General features: G+C 43.1%; 1 protein-coding gene across 1 annotated transcript in view; it reads left to right on the top strand.

The window, feature by feature from the left end:
* Window positions 1–1,019: 1,019 nt before the first annotated feature.
* Window positions 1,020–20,338, top strand: part of PITPNM3 (PITPNM family member 3) — a 119,021-nt gene continuing 99,702 nt past the window's right edge. Inside the window, exon 1 of the mRNA XM_037411017.1 lies at window positions 1,020–1,490. Within this exon, the coding sequence (XP_037266914.1) occupies window positions 1,469–1,490 (22 nt within the window). The 5' untranslated portion in view covers window positions 1,020–1,468. The remainder of the gene's footprint in view (window positions 1,491–20,338) is intronic.

The raw sequence follows: 20,338 nt of genomic DNA, 5'->3' as shown, positions 1-20,338 counted from the left end.
TGTATCTCTGCCTTTCAGATATTTTCCCGTGCCACCAAGCCTGTGACGATATCCACAGCCTTTCTCTAGGATTACTTTGTTTGGTGGCTTGGTGACACTGTGGCATCTTTGGGAAAACAGTCATGTGGTCGAAGTTTTTATATGGAACTTGCAAGTGAAACAGCAGAAGCAGTGTGGCTTAAGGCCAAACCTTCCATCATCTAGCACTGTCACCTGTAGCCGGGGGATGGTGAACTGGAGTTGGTTCACTTGCAGCTGGCTCTGGGGGTGAGAATTGCTGGGAATTGTGGCTACTCCACTTAAGCCTCAAACAAAACCACTTAATTCACTCTCTTCTCAGGGGTGTTTGTTGTGGCTCCTTGAACGAACTGCTTAGCAACACCCAGAGCAAATCGCGTATTTATTTTTATACGTACCAAGTTGGTGTTGGCACAGAGCCTGTAAGTTGCTTTAGGACTTGGTTGCATTGTGTTTGCCGGGCTCTTTAATTGTATGCCGCTTTGGGCAAACCTTTTGTTTACTGCGCTTGGTGGTGCTCTGACATGCTGTAAATAAAATACATGCCCTCATAGGCTCTCTGCCTCCTCGCATTGAGCCCGCAAGGTGGGCTGCCACTTAAAGCCTTTCTTGAGGTGAGTTTCTCCCAATTCTTGGGAGATCCAGGCCAGCTGACTACATTTTTCCTTGATCGTGTTAGAGAAATGCTGCTAGCGAGGCTCTTGAGGTGGGAGAAACCAAGTCTTCCCCTCAAAGTTCCCTGCTTCAGTGCTTTCAGCAGACTGTGAGCTGCTTGCCTACGGCTGACTTAAAAGGCAGTGCATTGCAGCAGTTCAACCACTGCATTGACACGGGACGTAGCAAGGGCCAAAGGATTTTTGCTGTTGAAATCCAGAGCAGCCACTTGCAGGAGCGGCTGGCGCGGGTGGCGCTGCAGCAGTGACAGAACCGGGTGCCCCCTGGCGCCCCGGGGCAGGGCAGGAGGGGGCAGCAGCCCCCTTCCCTGGTCCCCCCTGAGCACCCCGCGCCCGCGGCTCTGAGGAGCACCGCCCCGGCGGGGGCAGCGCGGGCGGGCGCGGGCGGTCTCGGCCTGGCGCGGGTCGCTGCCGGCAGCGGTGAAAGAAGGGGGGGGGGCCGCTCGAGCGCCGGCAGCCGCTCTCTCCAGGTCGTTTATGAGCAGCCACGGCCCCGCGTTGGCCCGGGCCGGCCCCCGCTGCCTGCGGAGCCGCTCGCTGCGCTTGTAACGACGGCGGCTGCGCCGCGGCGGGCGGGCTGCGCGGCGGCACCGAGCGGCGCGGCGGCGTCGTCTCCCGGCCGCGTCTTTCCGCGCCGCAGGCGAGTGGGCGGTGCGGGGCCTCTGCCGGGAGCAGATGGGGTGGCGGAGTGCGGGGTGCCGTCGCGCCGGGAGGACCCCGCGGACGAGCACCTGACACGGCTGGCGACGGCTCGGCTGCGAGCGGGCAGCCCTGACATGGCGAAAGCTCCGCGCCCAGGTGAGAGCCGAGCCTGCGCCGCGGGGCGGCCGTGAGGGGAGCGCCGGCTGGGTGCCCGCCGTCGTCCCACCGGGCAGCGAGGGCAAACTTCTGCGAGTGAGGCATAGGTGCGTTTGCCCTCCTCATCTTTTCTGAACGGGGTCTGCTCTGCCTCCGGTGGTGGCGGGAGTGCCGTGCGGGGCCGCAGGGGCATCGCGGGCGTCCGCCTCCCTGCTCTGCTCCTCGGTGCTGGGCCGGGAAGGGTCTCTGTGGCTGCCGCCTTGCGGAGCCGGTGCTCGCTGCCGCCTGCTCGGAAGAAGCAGGCTGGGACGCAGCGGCCCAGGGCTCCGCTGAAATCATAAGGATGTGCGGGCGGGGAAGGACTTGCTGAAAGGAAAAGGCAGATACGTGGTCTCTCCTGAGGGCTCATGCGTTTTCACTCATGCTTCCTCTGAGGTCGGAGCAATTTGGAGGGGTGGGCTGGGACTGGGGCCGGAGGGCTTGGGGAGCTCGGCAGCAAAGCCCTGGTGCCCCGGTGCCAGGTGGCAGCAGCAGCCCTGCACCAGGTGGCACGTACTTGGTGCATAAATGGCCAGTGCCAGCTGGCAGAACACGAGAAATCTCTTGCTGTTGCAGAAGTGGTTTTCTTCTAGGTTGCATGCAGAGCCTATTGCTTTTGAAGGTGAAAGGCCTAACTCTGCTGTGGCTGGATGGCTGCTGGTCTGTACATGAAACTTGCCTGGTGTCTGGTGCCAGTTCTTGGCACAGCTTTATAACAGCATGGTAATGTTAAAGCTAAACGTAAAGATTTTGCCCAGCAGTGTTTATTTTTTTCATTATTCCCCCAAAATAGGCAGCCCAGAGGCGTAGCACTCAGGAACGCCAGAGCATCAATAATTTCAGTAGATGCAAATATAGCACTGAACTAAATGGTTGTTTTCCATCTTTGGAAGATGAAGACATAATCAAATGGGCAAAAAGTCTTACTGATTTTTCATTGGTGTTGGTGTGCAGTTCTTTTAACTTTGATAGGAAAATAGGGGAGCGTCTCTTTCACTTTCAGTAATATGTGAGTAATGTAGCCTGCATGTATAGCTTGCTGGTTCAAACACAGCTTTGCACAGGAATTTTGAAGGATGGTGCTTCTCTTGGATGTGATTCCACTCACTTTGGTAGACAAAATATGGCTTGATGTGAGCTTTGTGATGCTGTCACTACTCTTTATTGTAAAGAAAAGCAAGAATTGACTGTTCACAAAGGAGCTCTGGCAGAACACAGCTGGGTTAGGAGCCGGGGAAATGTGCTGCTTTTGTAAATTGAGCCTACTGAGTTTATCCGTGTGAGCTGGAATAGGCACAAATATGGAAATGTTGTGGCTCTTTTGCTTGTGTGTACCCTGCCTTGCAGCCCCTGTCAGCACTGTAGCCTTATCACAAATACAAAGGGAAATACAATGGCACGTGCTTTCAAAGGGCCTTTAGAGGTGGTCGACTCCACTCCTTTGAGCCAGATCTCACCTAGTGGAGTCCAGATCTTAAGCACTTGGAACAGTCCCTGCACAGAAATGCTTGGATGTTTGCAGGATTGTAGGTTGCAAACCCACATAGCAGCAACTGCAAATCACTGCCCGACACGTCCCTGTGGCGGTGGTGTGGGATCTGTTCTTCATCTCCTACTTCATTTTTTAACAGACAGCAGTGACTTAAAAATGCCAGATCCTCCTCAGAAAGCCAAGATTTCTGCGCTGTGAAAGTAGACTCTTTCAGATGTGATGCAGGCAGTCCACCTACAGTCGTTGCGGGAAAAGGTTAGAGAATATTCATATCTTCTCTGGTTTTGGGGAGTGAGTTTGGAGGAGGTGATGATACTGCTAAGAGGGAGGGTTAAGTTAGTTTCTGTGTGGGAAAGCTGGCATCTGATTACAATGGCATCTGAGGCATCAAGAAACAGCTCTTCAGAGATACACCACATTTACAGGAAAGCTTGATCTAGGATTTGGAGCCTGAACAGCCTTGTTGAATCTCCTCTCTCTCTTCCTCCAACTCACCGGTAATCCCATAAAGTGCAAGACTGGAAATGTCACTGGACCTTAAAACAGGGGCTTAAATGTCTGCATGGCTTAGTTTCTTGATTTGTTTCCTGTACTTTAAGTAAATATATGCCTCTCCTTAACATCTGCTGCAGAACTGCCAGCTGAAGGATGTATGAAGTAGGTAACCAGGGTCATGTCACTGCTGAATTGCTATGAGATGAAAGACTGAGTAAGGAATGGGAGAGAGGAGTTGGTAATATTGGGTACTTCTGACCAGAGTGGTGTCTGGACTGTTCCTTGGGTTAGCTTTTTTTACTTGGCTTCTTGACAAGGGAACCTGCATTTTGTGTGGACTTTCTTCCGCATTTAACTATGTCTTTGCTCTCCTTTTGATATTTCTTTAGTGGCTGATGCAGCCACAATGAGAATAAAGAGAACTCTTGACCCTTTCCCCTTTTCTTCCCTATCCCCCTTGGCCTTGTGCGCTCTCTCTCTCTCTGTGACTTCCCTCTTGCCTCCCTCTTTATTTTTTCTCTCTCTGCCCCTTTGGTTTCACACTTGTGTAGGCCTTCCACTCCGTTGCAGCGGGTTTTGTTTTGATTTCAGCTGATTTCTGTTCCAGTCACTTCTACAAATTCATTGTGTGACTTTGGATGGGTTCTGTGTGGCCCTGCTGGCAATGATGGCATATATGGTTGTTTTTTTCTGGTGGCCTGTGCACAGGTGAGGGCGTACTTTGAATGTACTTCAGGTTTTGCTCTGGAATAACCGAGTGGAGGATCAGCATCTGTCTCTGTCTTGCCTGAGCTCCTGAGTCTGAAGGAGTGCCTCCAGTAGTTAAATTAACATCTTTTTAAAGTACATCTTCAGTTTTACATGTGCCAAAGAAGAACTAAAACATAACTGGAAAATAATGGTGGGTAATTTTGGCCTCCACTAAGTCTTAACTGTGGAGTCACTAGGTAACACTGTGTGGGTAGCTCAGTTCAATCACTTAATGGGTAGGCAGGAAGCATCTGAAACCAGCAGAACAGAACGAAGTAGTATTATGCAGCAGCAGTCAATGGCAACAGCAAAGGTCATTCCTTCTACGCAGCATCTCTTTCCAAATGGAAAAATGACTTGTGCTGTTTAATTTTATTAGGAAAATCACCCCTGAATTCAAAATGGTCACAGTTCTAAAACAAGTTTTGACAAGTGGAATTGTTCTAATCTGTGCAACAGAGTATTTTTTTATTATTTTTTTAATTGAGATTAATTCAATCTTCGATACTTTGCTGTGTAAAAGACTTGGGTTTTCAGTAGCTGTGAGGACAGTGGGTGCTATTTTGTCTCTGCAAACTAGGTTGGTGTGGTAGTAGTATTCAGGAGTGCTTTTTATGTGGTTGCTTGTCTGTGGCATGTGCTCGTGTCTAGGCTTGATTGGCGAACGTTTATTAACCAAGTAGAAGATGTAGTGAACTGCTGGGCCTGCTGCAAAGCTTGAGATCTCTAATACTATGACAGTGACATGAACCTTACTGAATTAGTTTTGCAGGAAAGCCCACTGCTGTAATCACATCCAATGAAAACCACTGTTCTTATCCCAGGCTGCTTGACTGCATCTTCCTGGAGGGTCGGGCACAAGCATAGTCTGGATGGTCTGTTGGACTAGCCTGTTGCATGAGTGATACTGCCAGTGCACAAGGGGCTGGTGTTGACAGGTGTTCAGATCAACCTGCATTCTTTCCGTCTGTCCTGTTTGCCTGAGTGTGTAACCATTGATTTGTGCATTGTTAAGGAGAAGAGGGCCTTTATGAGATGCTGGAGTGGTTCTTAAACTGATGCTTCTGTGCCTACCGTTCTGCTACTCTGCCCTCTCACAAATATGTTTCAGGTATAAAAATAATTGCTGTTTCATTCCCAGAGCATTTGCGCTGATCCTGCTGGTGAAGTTCCGCTGTAAACAGTGATGACTTGAGTTGTGGTTTTCTTTTTCAGCTGCAGTCAGTGTTTGTAAAAGCTAATTCAAGCTGAGGAGAAGGCAGAACCAGTGAAGAAAGGTAGCATGGCTGTGGTTTCACAGCAGGGCTGGGTTTTCTTGTTGGTGCATTTGTAAAATTATTTTTCAACTCATTAGATCCAATGGTGTCTTGGCAAAAGTGCTGTCCACCAGAGGACATAATTTCCGCAGGCAAAAAGTTCCTTCTATTTTACAGAAGGTGTTACTGTGCTCTGCACACATCTCATCTCCACATGGATTGCACCTGAAGATCGGGGGCCTACTGTGTGTGGTGTTGGTTTATTCTAAGTAGAGGTAACGCCAGTTACTGCAGTGGAACAGTTAGATGCCTTTTCTTTCTCCTGACTTGATGGGCATTTTAAATAGGAGCTTTGCATAATAAGTAATACTGAAATAGCGTTTTTGGTACTGGTAGCAGAGCATGCGGAATTACTGAGTGACAGTGGTGACCCCTTCTTCTGTCTTGCGATGCTTGAGATTTACAGGATGAGTGGGTTTTGGATGCCAGACCTTTTTAAAATTGTATAGGGAAGTGGTTAAATTTAAGTCAGAAATCAGCATCAGCTATTCAATTTTCAGAGGAAGACCTTTGTTTTTTCAAGTGCTTTTCAGAGCCTCTTAGGCCTTCCTTCACTTGTCTGCTTTTCTGCTTCCGTTTCCTTAGTTCTGAGAATGTTGGCTACAGACCAGCAAGGTCACTTCAATTTGTCTTGTGTTTTCTGTCTTCCCCCCATTAGAAACACCCCTCAGGTCACATGGAATGAAGTGTACCCATGCATTGCTTAATTGTTATATCGCTGCCAGTTTGTCACATTTCTTAAAAAAAAAAAAAAAAAAAAAAAAGGCACCTTTGGAAAGAATTTGGGTTTATGCCTCCTGACCAGGAGAAACTAGACCCGGTCTGTCTCTTATATACACTTTACTGGTGTTTGTGGGTGAAAGCGGAATTGGCCTTTCCCGTGGCTGTTCTGCATCTTTGGTCTGTATGTGGATCATATCAGAGACTGCATGATCATACTAGTTTTTTTCTTCTTTGAATGGATAGCATTAGAAGCTGCTGATAGAGTGGGAACCATTTCTTCTGCAGTTTGCTGGAACTATGTACAGTCACTAAACAACAAGGATGAAATTTGCCTCACATCTAAATTTGGATGACATCTGCAGAGGTACAGTCTGACTTGCCCTCACACAGAAGTAATAGTGTCACATAATAGGGCATGAAACTATTTGTGTAGCTGTTCTTATTCAAGAACCTGTATGTTCTTGGGAAAAGGATTTTCTTTTTTTTCCTTTTAATTTGCAAATGGGGGTCTGAGTGGCTGAATGTTCTTCAGGGATGAGTTTAGGCACTTATTTAAGTAGGGGGGGTCAGTTAGCTATTTTACTGTATATCACAAGAGGATGCAACTGATGGTATCTGCTTCTCTCACCCTTATGGAAACTACTGCTGTACAGAATATAGTTTCATTTTTCGTTCTTATTTATATGTCTTAGTGCTAATGAAATTAATATCTTACATGGGTAAATTGGCTAATGAGCATATTATACATCTAAAAATCTTTCTTCAACTGAATCTTTTTCAACAACATTCAGAAGTAACTTTGCTTTTAATTAGCAATTTATATAGTGAGAGCTACTGTGACATTGATGTGTATTGTGAAATATGGTGAATCACAAACCCAGGTCTAGTATATCCATGATGTGGAAAATGGTTTTCTGTAGGTCTTGCGAGATTTGTGTTCATGCAGGTAAGTGATAGCATCAGCCACAGGAAAATTGAAATGCGGAATGATTTAATGCAGGGAAAATCAAGAGAGTGCTTTTCAATGTTGCATTTTACTCATGCATCACATCACCTCATCTCATGTCACCAGGTCACAGATGCAGCAAAGTACTAATGGAATTCTAGCTGTTCTTTGTTGAACAAAAAAAGCAAGACTTTTTTACAGAAGAAAGTCACTGATTGTATGATTGATCTTAATTACAATTGATTACAGTTAGTACTAGCCTAACTAGAGAATTCATCTTCTGTGCATGGTGCTGCAAGATGGCTCTGCTTTTGCCTTCCCCCTTGATGTTGCTGTGGCTGTGTGCTCAGGGTAAGCCCTGAGTCACCTGCTCTGTTACAAGTGAGTGTTGCAACCTGCAGTACTACACAAAAGAGAACAGTTTAGGTAGGAAAACTTGCTTCTGCTTCTGGAAGAAAAGCACCCATGCATTTCTGTTAACTCTCCTGCCACTTGGAGTTGTTCCCCTTGTATCCCACTGTCAGTCTGTCGTGCTGCCTCAGCAGCCCATGGAAACTACTACATTTGCTTCTAGTTCAACTATTGTGACTGGCAAATTAGTGATGTAGTGGGTTTCTGTTAAAGGCGTTGCATTTCTGCTTGGTTTCCCTTTCTGTCCTCAGAGATTGTGATGCTGAATAACTGAAATGAAATGTAAGTTACTGCCCTGCTTGCAAAAAAATGCTGAAATCCGGCTAAGAACCGGTCAACAAATACAATAAAGTTTGCTGACACAGAAGCATCAAGTGTCATTACCAAAGAGTTAGCCTGTATTTTGAAGTAGGGCTGGTCCTTTCATTCTCTGAAACAAAATAGTAAATGAAAATACACAGCAGTTTACACTGTAAATCAAATCAGTGAGGCCAGGCAATGCCAGTGTCTAATGCAATCAAGAAATGTTAATAGAGTCCTATTAAGGTGGCTAATGCTAATCTGTTGGCACAGGAGGAAGCAGACTCGGTAAGACATTATAATGTATTAGGGCAATGCAGTGCAGTCCAACCAGCAGATAGATGTAGATGTGAAGAACTGCTGCAGTGGGTTTATGCAGACTTGTGCTGCTAACTGTGGCTTTGTTTAAGCTTCTTCTAAATCTAGAAGTATTTCTAGTGCAATGTAATAAAACTGATGCTCCTAAGGGCTTTTCTTACAGCCAGAATTTATGCCTGGAGATTTGTGACACTTCTTCCTGCCCTCCCTTTGCATTGTGCATCAAACTCCAATGCCACTGGAAGCATGAGCTTTCTTTGTGGGGCCAGTGCTTTTCTGATTTCCAGCCAGGCCAGATTAAGTAACACTGGATGGTATTGGTTAGGGAAGTACTCATGGTTTTTTGAGTTTTCAACTGGAAGTGGTAGTGCAACCACTGGCATTCTTTTCCCTGGTCAGAGATGCATTTGCATTTACTTCCATTCTCCATGGGCAACATGCTGTGGTTGAGGCGAACGCCTTAAAGCTGTCATGCCAGCATTGGCTCCATGGCTGAGAGAAAAGGCAATTTCTGCTTCTGGACAGAGGCCTACTTAGATGTATGAAATGTTCCTGGAAGCCACTGCATCCAACACCAGGGAAGAGCAAATCTGGGAAGTGAACAGCTTTCCATGTTTTACTACTGCTTGTAAGCATAAATTACTAGTGAAATTTAAAAGTTAACAGATTTGAAGAGAAGCTTTGAATATTGTAACGGCCCAGAATGGGAACAATCAATAGGTGCAGCAAATGTCCTGAAACTCCTTATAGCTGTTTACCTGTGGGTCGTGTGCCTTGCAGCACTGTGGTGCTGGCACTGAGATTCAATACTGCTACCTTTGTTTCTTCCCATGTTTTAGTGATTTTAGAATTCTACAACTTTTTAACTTTTTTTTTTTTTTTTCAAATCTGTACTGTGTCTTTAATGAAAATCTCGGTAGGCAGGTGTCAAGACTTCGATGCCTTTGCCATGCAGACGCTAGTTCCCTTAAAACTTGGGAGCTTGATAGTGTGTGACCAACAGGATGTGGATTGGCAGCATTGCATCTACTGCATCTTTAATAATGGTCGGTGCAAACTGTTGCTGTGCTCTTCCCAGCAGAGCATTTTCTTCTTTTTCCTAAAGTATCTTCAGTCGCTTTCCTTGAGTTGCAGATGCTGATTTTTTGCATATGGCTTGACAGTAGGTACAGTGAGATACTTACCACAGTAGTTGCATCTGTCAAGCATTGTTTTCCAGCAGTCCCTCAGGTAAGTTCTTTTAGTCTTGTAACAATCCAGAGTTCTTTCCAAAAAAACATCAGGTTCTCTTACAAGGGTTTCTACAGTTTCAGAGCAGCTTCTCCATTCAGCTTCCAGCTTCTGCATCCGAGATGGGGAACTGTGACATCATCATCTTTTGTTTTTTCAGCTCTGCATAGTCCTCCTTTCTAGCCTGGTGCTTGACCATTCTCTGATAGTTGCTGGCCTAAAAGAAAGCATGAAAGGGTGCAGGAAGGGATGGCACAGTAGAACAGGGCATGGAAGAGTCCTCCTTTGTGAGGAAATTGGAAGAAGATGGCTTGCTTTGTCTAGCAAAATCAAAGCCTGATTTCATTGCTGTGGATTAGGTTGGTGAGTGGCCAGGGTGCTAAAGAAAAGGTACTGAAACTGATGTTGACTGTAAACCAAGTGTTTGTAGAGCAGCCAGGAATGCATCAAGACAGAAAATAAGGAAAACGTTCTGGATTGGCAGAGTAACAACATGCTGTAAGAGCCTTCCAATCAGAATGATGAGGCAATCCTGTCCCTCGTGTCTTTTTATGAGAGAACTTGTGCAAGTTAAACAAATTTTCTATTGTGGTACCATGTGAGCATGCTTGATAGAAGGTGCATTTCAGCCTTATGTTCCTACAACTGTTGTGTTCAGCACACCTTGGCTGATGGTATAACAGTTCATCTCCAGTACATCAAGCAGGGGAAATTACTTTTTTTTTTTTTTTTTTTCCCGTCCCCACCCACTCTGTCAGTGGGCCTAAAGGTAGAAACTGTCCCAGCTGATAGTTGAACAAAGTCTGCCTTTTTTGTTGTTCTTTAATGAAGGAATAAGAATGAAGAGTGCTGAAGAGAATATTCTGCCTAGCACATTGCATTTTGGAGCGTTGTGTCCACCTTGGAGTGGGCTAGAGCTGGCTCTGTTGGATACTGAGGAAGCTTCCAGCCCCTTCTTACAGAAGCCACCCCAGTAGACCCTCAGCTACCAAAACCTTGGCACATAAACCCAATACAAGTTCATAGCTTTCTCTAGTGTAAATGTAGATAAACTCTTTGACATTGGGATCAGAGCTTAGACAGTTGAGCATAAAGGGCAGGAGTCCCTAGCACAGTTACTACCGTCAGCAGAGTAGAAAAAACTGTAGAGAACAGCTTTTGATTCTGACAAACTCTGCATAACTGTGCTATCTTCTGCATCCCATCATGTTGCTAACCATGAAATCTGGCTGAGCTGTGCGACTCTGCTGATGATCTAAGTAGTGATCTTTGTTAGGACTTCAAGGGTACTTAAGTGCTTAGGCATCTTTATAAGGGCTTTGATTAGGGACTGAGGTACATTTTTTCACTTGTCTTTATACTTGGGGCTTGTACAGATTATGTGAAATCTGCATGTGCTTGTTGCTGCAGTGCATTGCTGTACCTCAGATTCACATTCTTGCTGGCTGGCTGGGTTTATTTTAAGGTTATTACTAAGAAACAAGACTGTTTTGTAGAAAAAAAATTTACATTGCCATGCTTGGAGGCAGTTGTTCGTTGTCTCTCCCTGCCTTGAAAAACTAAAGCCACCTCTCTAAAAGCATAAAAATGAACACATTGGAATATATTCTCCCCTACTGCCAAAGCATAAGGAAAAGAGAAAAACAAAAGAGGAAAAAAAAGAACTTGGGGGTCAGGAGAAGAGAGCAAAATTGAAGTAAATTGGATAGGTTGTGGTAAAAAATGTATGGGAAAGAACAGTTATTAATATGAGCAGGTGCTGCACAGGCATCATACATTGCTTATCATTTGTAGGTATGGATCAATTTTAAGCCAAGGCAGTGAATTTGTGCCATATCAGTGGGCTTTTCTGGGTGGCACTGTAGCTGATTGTGTATGTATTGACTTGACAGAGTCCGCTTTGCTTGCACCTTGAGTTCTCAGCTGTCACTCAAGATTTTCCAATAATTTTGTGTATCGAAGAAAGAAAAGGATAACAAGAACACCTAGCTCTTGTTTTCTTGTTTTCATGCGTTTTTGTATTTATTACATCTTGTGTGCTGGATGACTGCCTCCAAAGTACGTCACAAACATATTAGGCAAATACCTCTTATGGAAATGCTCTTCAGAGGGAATTAAATTCTTTAGGATTCTTTTTCCTTCCCTAAAAGACAGGAACATGAGCTCCCTTTTAAAGAATCAGTAAGTTTTGTAGTTCATTTGCTCCTCTTTCCTCCCCAGAGCCCGTTTGCTGAGCAGTGCCAGCTGAGTGGAGAATCAAGAATTAATTAGTTGCAGCAGAACAGTAGGTTCAGTGTGTGTTTTGAGTTCCAGTTTTTACCTGAGTTTGATTTTGTCTTTCAAAGTTCTAGTCCTGCTTTTGATGTCTGTGTGATGGCAACCTGAACTGAGGGAAGCTGAGGAGAGCCTTCCAGCTCAGATCTTATGGTCTTGTCAAGGTAACTTAGACCTAATTACCGAGATAGGTCAAGTGCTTAAGCTTCTTTAACTTGGATATGAAAATGTCGGCTTAACGCAAACCCTGGCCCAGGAGCCCTGGTAACAGTACTAATGAACCAGAGGGACTATACAGGCAGAAAGCATTGTCATATGTGAAGTGATATCTGCTTGTCTAGAGATACGGGAATAAATTTGTCACTCGAATTACTCTGCATAAGCACACTTTTTTATAGAGCAGAAGCTGGCAGGATGCTTGTGTTACCAAGAGTGAGAACATTAAGCTACTCAAAAAAAAAAAAAAAAAAAAAGGCTTTAGGATTGTTGCAGATACATCTTTATACTCATTTCATGACTCTTGGTGCAGTGAGGCGTTTTCTCTGTGAGAATTAGGCCTTTGATGTTACAGTAAAACTGGAGTTGCTCCATACTTTGTGCTTTTTTGCATGTTTTAAAACATGGAAAGCAGTTTTATTTTCTGGGGAATAGTCTGCTGTAAGCTGCTGTTAGTGTTACAGGAAAAAAAACGCTCCCTGGAACGTCTTCCCTTTTAATTTCCTGGTGCTCATGTTTTTGTTTTCATGCTGTTTCAAGGTAATTCTTTTCCATTTTATGGAGACAGCATTTTTATAAGCATTGTGTTAGAAACTGTACTGGCCAATGACTATGAATGTGTTGAGGTTGATTGTTTGGTTTTCTGTTTGATTTTTCTTTTCATTGCCATTCTAATGAGTAAGAAACAAGAGTTCAAAGTATTTTATCTTCCTTTCGTGCTTTTTCAGGCATGTGGTGATGACTTTGGAAACTTCTCTCAGCATGACTCATTAAAAGGAAGGCATTTTGCCTTTTCTGGCACATGCATGATACTTGACATCCCTTGACAGTAGAAGGGCATGAAAATGAGATTTTGCTTTGAGATAGGAAAAAGACCTTTTCCAAGAGCTGTCTGATGGGACCAGCTTGTACAGTTGGCTCTTCCCAGAAGGTTATGAGGGTTTTAGCTTGCTTCTTGACCTTCTTCACCTGCACAATGGAGAATATCTGTTGGTGAGGTTTTGCTCTGTTTTCTACCTTGTGTATCATTAAGGCAAAGGCCAACTTGACTCAAATCAGTTTGGGGAATGGCATGTCAAGGGAGTTAACATTGCCCAGCCGTGCTTTTGCCTAACTGTTCTGTGATTGCTGCTGGCACAGAAGTTTTCTAAGACCAGCAGGCCTGCTCGAAGAATTGCAGGCTTGTTTTGTGACAGTGGGTGGCAAGCTTGCTATTGCCCAGCTGTCTGTAGTCAGCTTCTCTAGCTCTTCTGCATGTTGCCTTTTCTGCATATAGCTGGTGAGCTTCCTCAGCTAATTCCTTTCCTCCTCTGCCAAGGTTATAGCATCACAGCTACTGAGAGAGTGAATTCCATTAAAAGGAGCAGCCTGCAGGTGACACATTATCTTTGTGAACATTGAGAAAGTAGTTTTGTTACCTCCCACTGAAATGTATGACTTTGATGCCAGGTGGGGTCAGTAGATCACCATATTTCTCTTGTCTCAGTGTTACCAGGGCCTCCCTGTGATGCACCTTCTCAACCCTTCCAAGCTGAACCAAGAATGGGAATGCAGTAATGGGGTGGCTGTGGGTAGCAGTCATTCTGCACAAGACTAAGTAACTTTTTTTTTTTTTTTTTTTAACTCCAACATTGACAGGATTCAACTAACCCTTGGGGCTACTGGACTCAACTCTGTAGGAAACCCTTCAGTCAGAACTTAGTGAATGGGACAGGTAAAGGACAGGGGAAAGCAAAAATATGCCCAATGTCATCCAGTGGATCAGTGGTGATTGTGAGGTTGAAGTCCAATCCTGTAGCCAGGAAAGGATGTTCTTTAATGCACTACTTTAATTTGTTTAATTTGCTTTAATGCACTACTTCCAAGTGTCTTTGTAGTAGGCCTGGTAGTCTTGACACATTGTCCTTAAGGAGAGGCCTTACCAAGTATGAATTCCTTGCAGACTGGTAACCTAGGTATTTCAGGATGCAGATACGAACCTTCAAGTTGGAGGGAGTAAACACCAGAAACTGAGTCTTAACGTAAGTGGAACTGGAAAAAAAAAAAGTAAGCATATAACTTCTCCTTGAACAGAAATACACTATTAGATTTATATTTTAATTTTAAAATAACAATTTTACTGCAGCTAAATTCCATATTTTAAAAAAAACCAAACAAACAAGGGCTCTGTTAGTAAATTGCAGTACATTTTTTCTAGTGTACTGATACTAGTGTACTCTGCAGAGGTTGCAAAGGAGATTGGGATCCAATTCTGATAGATCTGGGCACCCACTAGACCATGTTGAGTCTTCAGGGGGAAAGACCAGTAATAATGACAAGTGGAGACATGAGCAAGCCTTTTCCTTGTCTCATTGCTGAGGACCGCAAAGATAACCAGTTTTCAGAAGTGCTGCATCTGCTGTCCAGTCATGGACATTATGAATTTCTGTGTTGTCACCCTGCAGCATAGCATCTGTTCAGATCAGGTGGGGGTACACCATCACATTTCCATCAAAACAGCTGAAGCACATGACACAGTGCTTATGCTAGCTTTATGTTTCTGTTCTGATTGCAGGCAGGGAATGCTTGATTTGTCGTGAAGCTGTCTGGTACCAAAGTTAACCGTCCAGAATGTTTTTGACAGATGGGAACTTGTATTATGGAGTTACACTAGACCAAAGTCATGTGGCTGTAGCACCTGTGTTTCAATTTGGGGAAACCAGATCACAGGCTTGAGCCACAGTCTGTCTGTCTGATCAGCTATGTATCAGCAGTAGCTACTGTTGAAGAAATCCTGCTGCAGGTGACTTGCCTTGCTGAGTTCACAGCAGAGGTCATGACCAAACATGAGTATTTCACTCTCCTTCATCTGTGAACCACCTATAGACTTGTTCTTTTTCTCTTGCATTTGTCTTTCAAGTTGGTGGCTTTGTGCTGACTGCTGCAGTGATTGGTTGTGTAACACGGTCGTTTAAGTACCCTGTGCACCCATTCCTTCCTCCTTGTGCTTCATCTCCCTGCTTGCCAGAGGTGCTGTGGGTTTGCACAAGGCTGTGATCTGCCCGGGGAAAAAAAGAATTCGTGTTTCTAAGCTGGTCAGCCAGAGGAACATAACAGTGACTCCACAGAACCACTGATGGGACTTTTTTGGTCTTGTCCTTAGAGGTACTGAGAACTGTGGCTGTGAGCAGGAGCTGCCAGCTAAGTTTCCCATGCAGTGGGCAGAATACATGACTCCAATTGTTCTCTGCTGTATTTAAGCATTTAGTATGACATTTGGGGATGTGGCATTGATCATAGTGCCTCTTTGTGCCTGTAACTTTCCAGACATGTATGCCCTTATATGTTCTCCCTTCCCACCTCCACCAATTTTCTCAGTATTAGTCTGGTTTAAGAAACAGCTACTCTACAGACAAAAGCAGAACAAAAAGCTGCTGCTAGGAAAAAAAGGAGATGGTCAATAATATTAATTGCTTCCTCTATTGTGAGCTAAATGGTAAAATGTGATTGGAAGTAAATAAATAAAACTATAGGTTACGTAGAGGGGCTCTGCAGCTTTCGTGCTTTCCACCTCATTGGAAATAGTTAATGTATGCTCATCTAGTTTCCCCCCACTCTTGCTGAGATGTAATTATGATTTAATTTACTTTTTCTTATTTCCGTGGTATATCTGTCTAGCCTTATGTAGTGCACATAAACCTGCCATGAATATATGGGTTTTTAAAAAGTTTTTGGAGTGCTTCAGGGAAGTGTTTGATATTGGTAATTAAGCTGTTCCACGTGGGTTTTTCCTTGTGCAAATTTTAAGGAGACCTGGATTCTTGCTGGTCTGGGAAAGAAGTAGGAAAACAAAATTGTCCTTTTGCATGTTGAGATGATGAGTAACAGGACATGAAGTGGAATTATATGGATTTACTACATGTACTCTGAGGTTATCTACATACTTCTTTTAATCTGAGTTTGTCCCAGGGATTTTCCTGTGACGTAATGTTGTAACCAGATTTCTGAATCATTGTTTAAACACCTAAGTGAATGGCCAGTTATTTACAGGAGGCTGATACAGGGCTATGGCTTCATTATGGTTGCTGAGCTTGAAGGCAGACACTTAAACCCATTTGATATGATGACTTCATCTGTACAGATAGATCCCTGCTGCAGTAACTGTTGACCTCAGTGAAGTTATGCCAGAAGTCTGATTTGATGATTAGCCTCGTTTATTGCTGCACATATTTGCCTTGGTCTTATGTAGACAATAGATAGATGGAAAAAGGTAGAGAGCACTGGAATGGAGTCCCAGGTATTTCCCAGTATACTTGCAAGGTGTAAGTTGGCACATGTATTTAGTTTACTGTTTAAAGATGAGACTTCAATCAGGAAGTAAAACTAATCCCACCACTATATTAGAATTGAAGTCTGTGATGATCTTTTCACCTCCTTGGAAAGGCACAAGGTTGTTTTGGGCATAAGGTGTCTGTGACCTATGTTAGGGTCTGTTAACAGCAGCAGTAGAGCTTTTTATTAAGTGTAAGGTCTTCAGAACAGTTTGATCCTGATTTAGTGTTTTCTTTCTGTCTTTCATATAACATGGTTGCATTTCAGTGCTTAACTACCATGCAAAGTAGTTTCTCCTCAGGTATGTGTCTGTAAGAGCTTGATTTGCAAGACAGCAGCTTATGCTTATGCAACTGAAAAACTGAATCAGCCCAATTTTTAATTTTCATAGGTCAAAAGTAAAAGGAAAAGCCCAAACAGCACAGTATTATCTTTTTCAAACTGATGTTGCTGCTCTTTAAAATTTTAAGAGCTTTTAAATACAGTTCAGTGCTTGTTATGCACTGTTAGATAAATTGGTAGTTTTGTTTGGCTGGAGTCCAAACACTGTTGATTAATAGAATAACTCTTAGGTACTTTGTATGGAAAATGGACTTGAGGGCAGAAGACTTTTGTCACTGAAAACCAAAACAGAGTGTTAGTTTTAAAACGTTATCAGTAAGATTACTGAAGAAAATGCTGATTCTCTCATAAAGACCCTTAGAAGGAAAGGACAGAAACTGCTTGCATGTTTTTCCAACTTCAGTTTTCAAAGTCTGTTGTAAAGCTGGTGGCTTATATTCTCCTTTATTATAAAGGGTGAAGACAGCAATTGTGATCTTAAAGATCATTGTTCTGTTTGGGTATGCTGTCCCCTATGTCCAATGTATCCCTGTTGTACCTTCCTCACTTTTGTGTTTTAACTGCTTTATCCAGCCTCATAATTAGTACTTGATTCATTAGAAGAGTAATCTGTTACAGTTGAAAGGTTTCTTTTTTTTTAATAGATAATGAGGCGTTACATAGCCTAGGCAGCTTGAAAAGTTAGAATTAGTCTGGTAGAGCTAAACTAGAAATTCCTAGTTCAGGAATTTACTGGTTAAGCATTCACTAGTTAAGCATTTATGTACAAAATAAGTCATAATAGTCTGCTATGCGCACATGCTGAGATTTGCCTGAAACAATGATTGTCACTTTTGAGTTTGTTTCCAAGTTTTCCTTCATTTCTGGTTTTGTCTCTGTCTTCTAATGCAGTGCAGCCTGGTCTGAAAGTGCAATAGAAAGGGCACGTGGTTGTAGTGCAGTACTCCTGATCCAGGTAGCTGTTCTCTGTATTTCAGAGAACCCGGTTTAAACCTGACTGGTAAAGAGAAAACAAACCCCGAAACTATCATACAGAAGAACCTGTCTCATGATCTTTGCATGACTTAGGAAATCACTTTGTATCCTAAGAGTCTCGGCACAGTGAAGATAAAGCGTTTCTGATGTGATTAAACGCACAGCAGATCAATCTGTAATCTTCAGTGAAAACACAAAAGTGAAGAACTGGATGAGAATTTGATTATAACATCTGTAATGCTTAGAAACCTATTAATTTCCATTGTCTTTAGGAGGAGGGAAGAAAGTGCTCTTACAGGATATAATGACTTTTAAAATGGATTATGCAAGTTACAAGTAATACCCAGGTCTGACAATTGCACTTTTCCACTGTGGTTCTATTGTATAGGTATTAGTGCTTCTTCTGGAAATACTAGCCTTGGTTTTGCATGAAGTGAGAAAGGAGGCTAAAGCCTGAGGCACACAGTTAAGCACAGTCTCTCTAGGACATTTACAAGGCTTCTTACCTGCATGCTTGCAAACACCTGTGTGCACAATTGTCTACCTTGGCTTTATTGTTCCTTATTTTGGTCTGGAGAAAGCTCAGGGTGCGAATCTTCTTTTTCTCCTTTTTTTAAAATTAATACAAATTTGTCTGTATTTTTAAGGGAACTGGGAGTTGAGAAAAAGTAGTGGCTGTTACGAAGTCTTTAAGCAGTTGCTCCACTGTGTCAATGAATCATAGCGAATGAATGATGATCATAATGAGGAATGAGTCTTCAATGAATCATACTTACTGTATCAGGTGAATGCATAATGGGAGAGTTTTTCAAGTGGATGCTTGGCATAAAAAAAAACAACCATACCAAGTGTGATCCTAGTGCCTGATGGTGTGCTGTGTGGGGTTTGTTTTGTTCTGTTTTCATAAGCCTAGCCAATCAGCGTGGCTTTAAATATGATAACAAGTAATGGAAGTAGGATTGCTGTTTTGTTGCTCTTCTGTGTGCATTGTTTTTTACATAGTCTGTGGAATTTCTGTTCTTTGATTTGTTATAGTAGCCCTGAACTTCAGTTGCAGACTGATATATGAAGTGGTAGGAAACACAGAACATGTTAAAGAGTCTCTGCTGTGGAGGAGGTGATGTGTATTGCTGTACATGCTGCAAGATAAGAATATTGTGACTCATTATCTTCCTAGTAATGATCATGTACAATCAATCCAATCCAAGCCTATTGGCAACCTGTTTTAGGAGGCCAGATGTGAAGGATGAGGTACTTTTCTGAAGTGTAATGACTTTCCCCTGCTGTCTGTACTGTCAAGGAATACTGAAATCCTGGGTTGTGTGCCACAGTTACATGCCTTAAGGCTGGGACAGATGAATCTGGGGTCTTAACTTGACTTTACCAATGGGACAATTTCTTGTAATTGCAGCAAATGAGGTATATTCCTGTGAAAGTGACTTGGAGCGTCTTGTGCAAATACTTGTTAAATGCCTTTCAACAGAAACTCATCTTCTGTGTATCAATCTGATAACTTGCAACCATGCTTTTGCAGTGTTGGGGTTTTTTAACAATTTAAATACATTCATTACTATGTTAAGTAAAACCTTGAAATAACTCTTCCATATTGGTGTGATAGTTAAAAAAATTGCAGCCTTTAAAAACATTGCATATTGTTAGAGGTTTTCTTAAACAGAAATAAGAACAGAGGTAAAAAAAAAAAAAGGTGAAAACGTGAAATGAGCACTTACTAGTACCACTGCTTCAGTTAGAAACATATTTTTTAAACTTTTGTTTAGCATTCTTTCTCTAATGAGACTGAAAAAATGACTTTAGTAGCAAACACTTTTCTGCACCCTGTGGGGATTTAAATGCAATCAACTATATTCTGTAATTACTGTTGGTGGACTGGCATTGGGAAGTTATGCATCATTGATTGAGGAGAAAGAATGTTGTCTGCTTTGCTGGGATGAATATGCTTTGCATCAGGTAGGAAATGTAGTAATAGGTATCAGCCATGATATCTTAATTATTGGTAGTCTGCAGAAGATAGAAGTGTATTGGTCTTGAGTATAGTGGACTGGGAAGATAGTATTGGAAATGGAGAGGTGAGGTGACAGCAGTATTCATCAATATTTCTTCTGTTGTATTTGAGGTGTTTGGTCAGTGGTCTTGTATTGGTCTCACCAGCTAAACAAATATCTGAAGGGAGGGTATAAAGAAGATGGAGCCAGCTTCCGGTCAGTGGTGCCCAGTGACAGGACAAGAAGCAGTGCACGCAAACTGAAACACAGAAGCTTCCCTCTCAACATCAGGAAAAGCTTTTTTGTTTTACTCTCAGGGTGACTGAGCGTACTAGCACTGGTTTCCCAGAGAGTCTACCTCCTTGGAGATATTAAAAAGTTGTCTGGTCACGGTCCTGGGCAACCAGCTCTGGATGATCTGCTTGAGCGGGGGCAGCTGAACCAGATGAGCTGCACGAGTTCCTTCCCACTTCAGTCATGCTGTGGTTCTGTAAACCTGCTTGTTTCGTTTTTACCTCCTTTTGCTGAAAAACACTTCAGGTGGTATCTCAAAGACATTTAGATAGACTGATTGTAACAGGTTCAGAAGTATCTGAGTGATGATTTTGTTCTTATTAAGCCTATGCAGCTTATGCATGCTAACATTATCAACCCAAAAGAGAATTGGACTTGAAACTGAAGTTAAATGTGAGTTCAAGATTAGGTCC

Source organism: Falco rusticolus, chromosome 1 (assembly GCF_015220075.1).
Source record: "Falco rusticolus isolate bFalRus1 chromosome 1, bFalRus1.pri, whole genome shotgun sequence".
NCBI lineage: Eukaryota > Metazoa > Chordata > Aves > Falconiformes > Falconidae > Falco > Falco rusticolus.
This window is presented reverse-complemented; position numbering and strand designations above follow the sequence as displayed.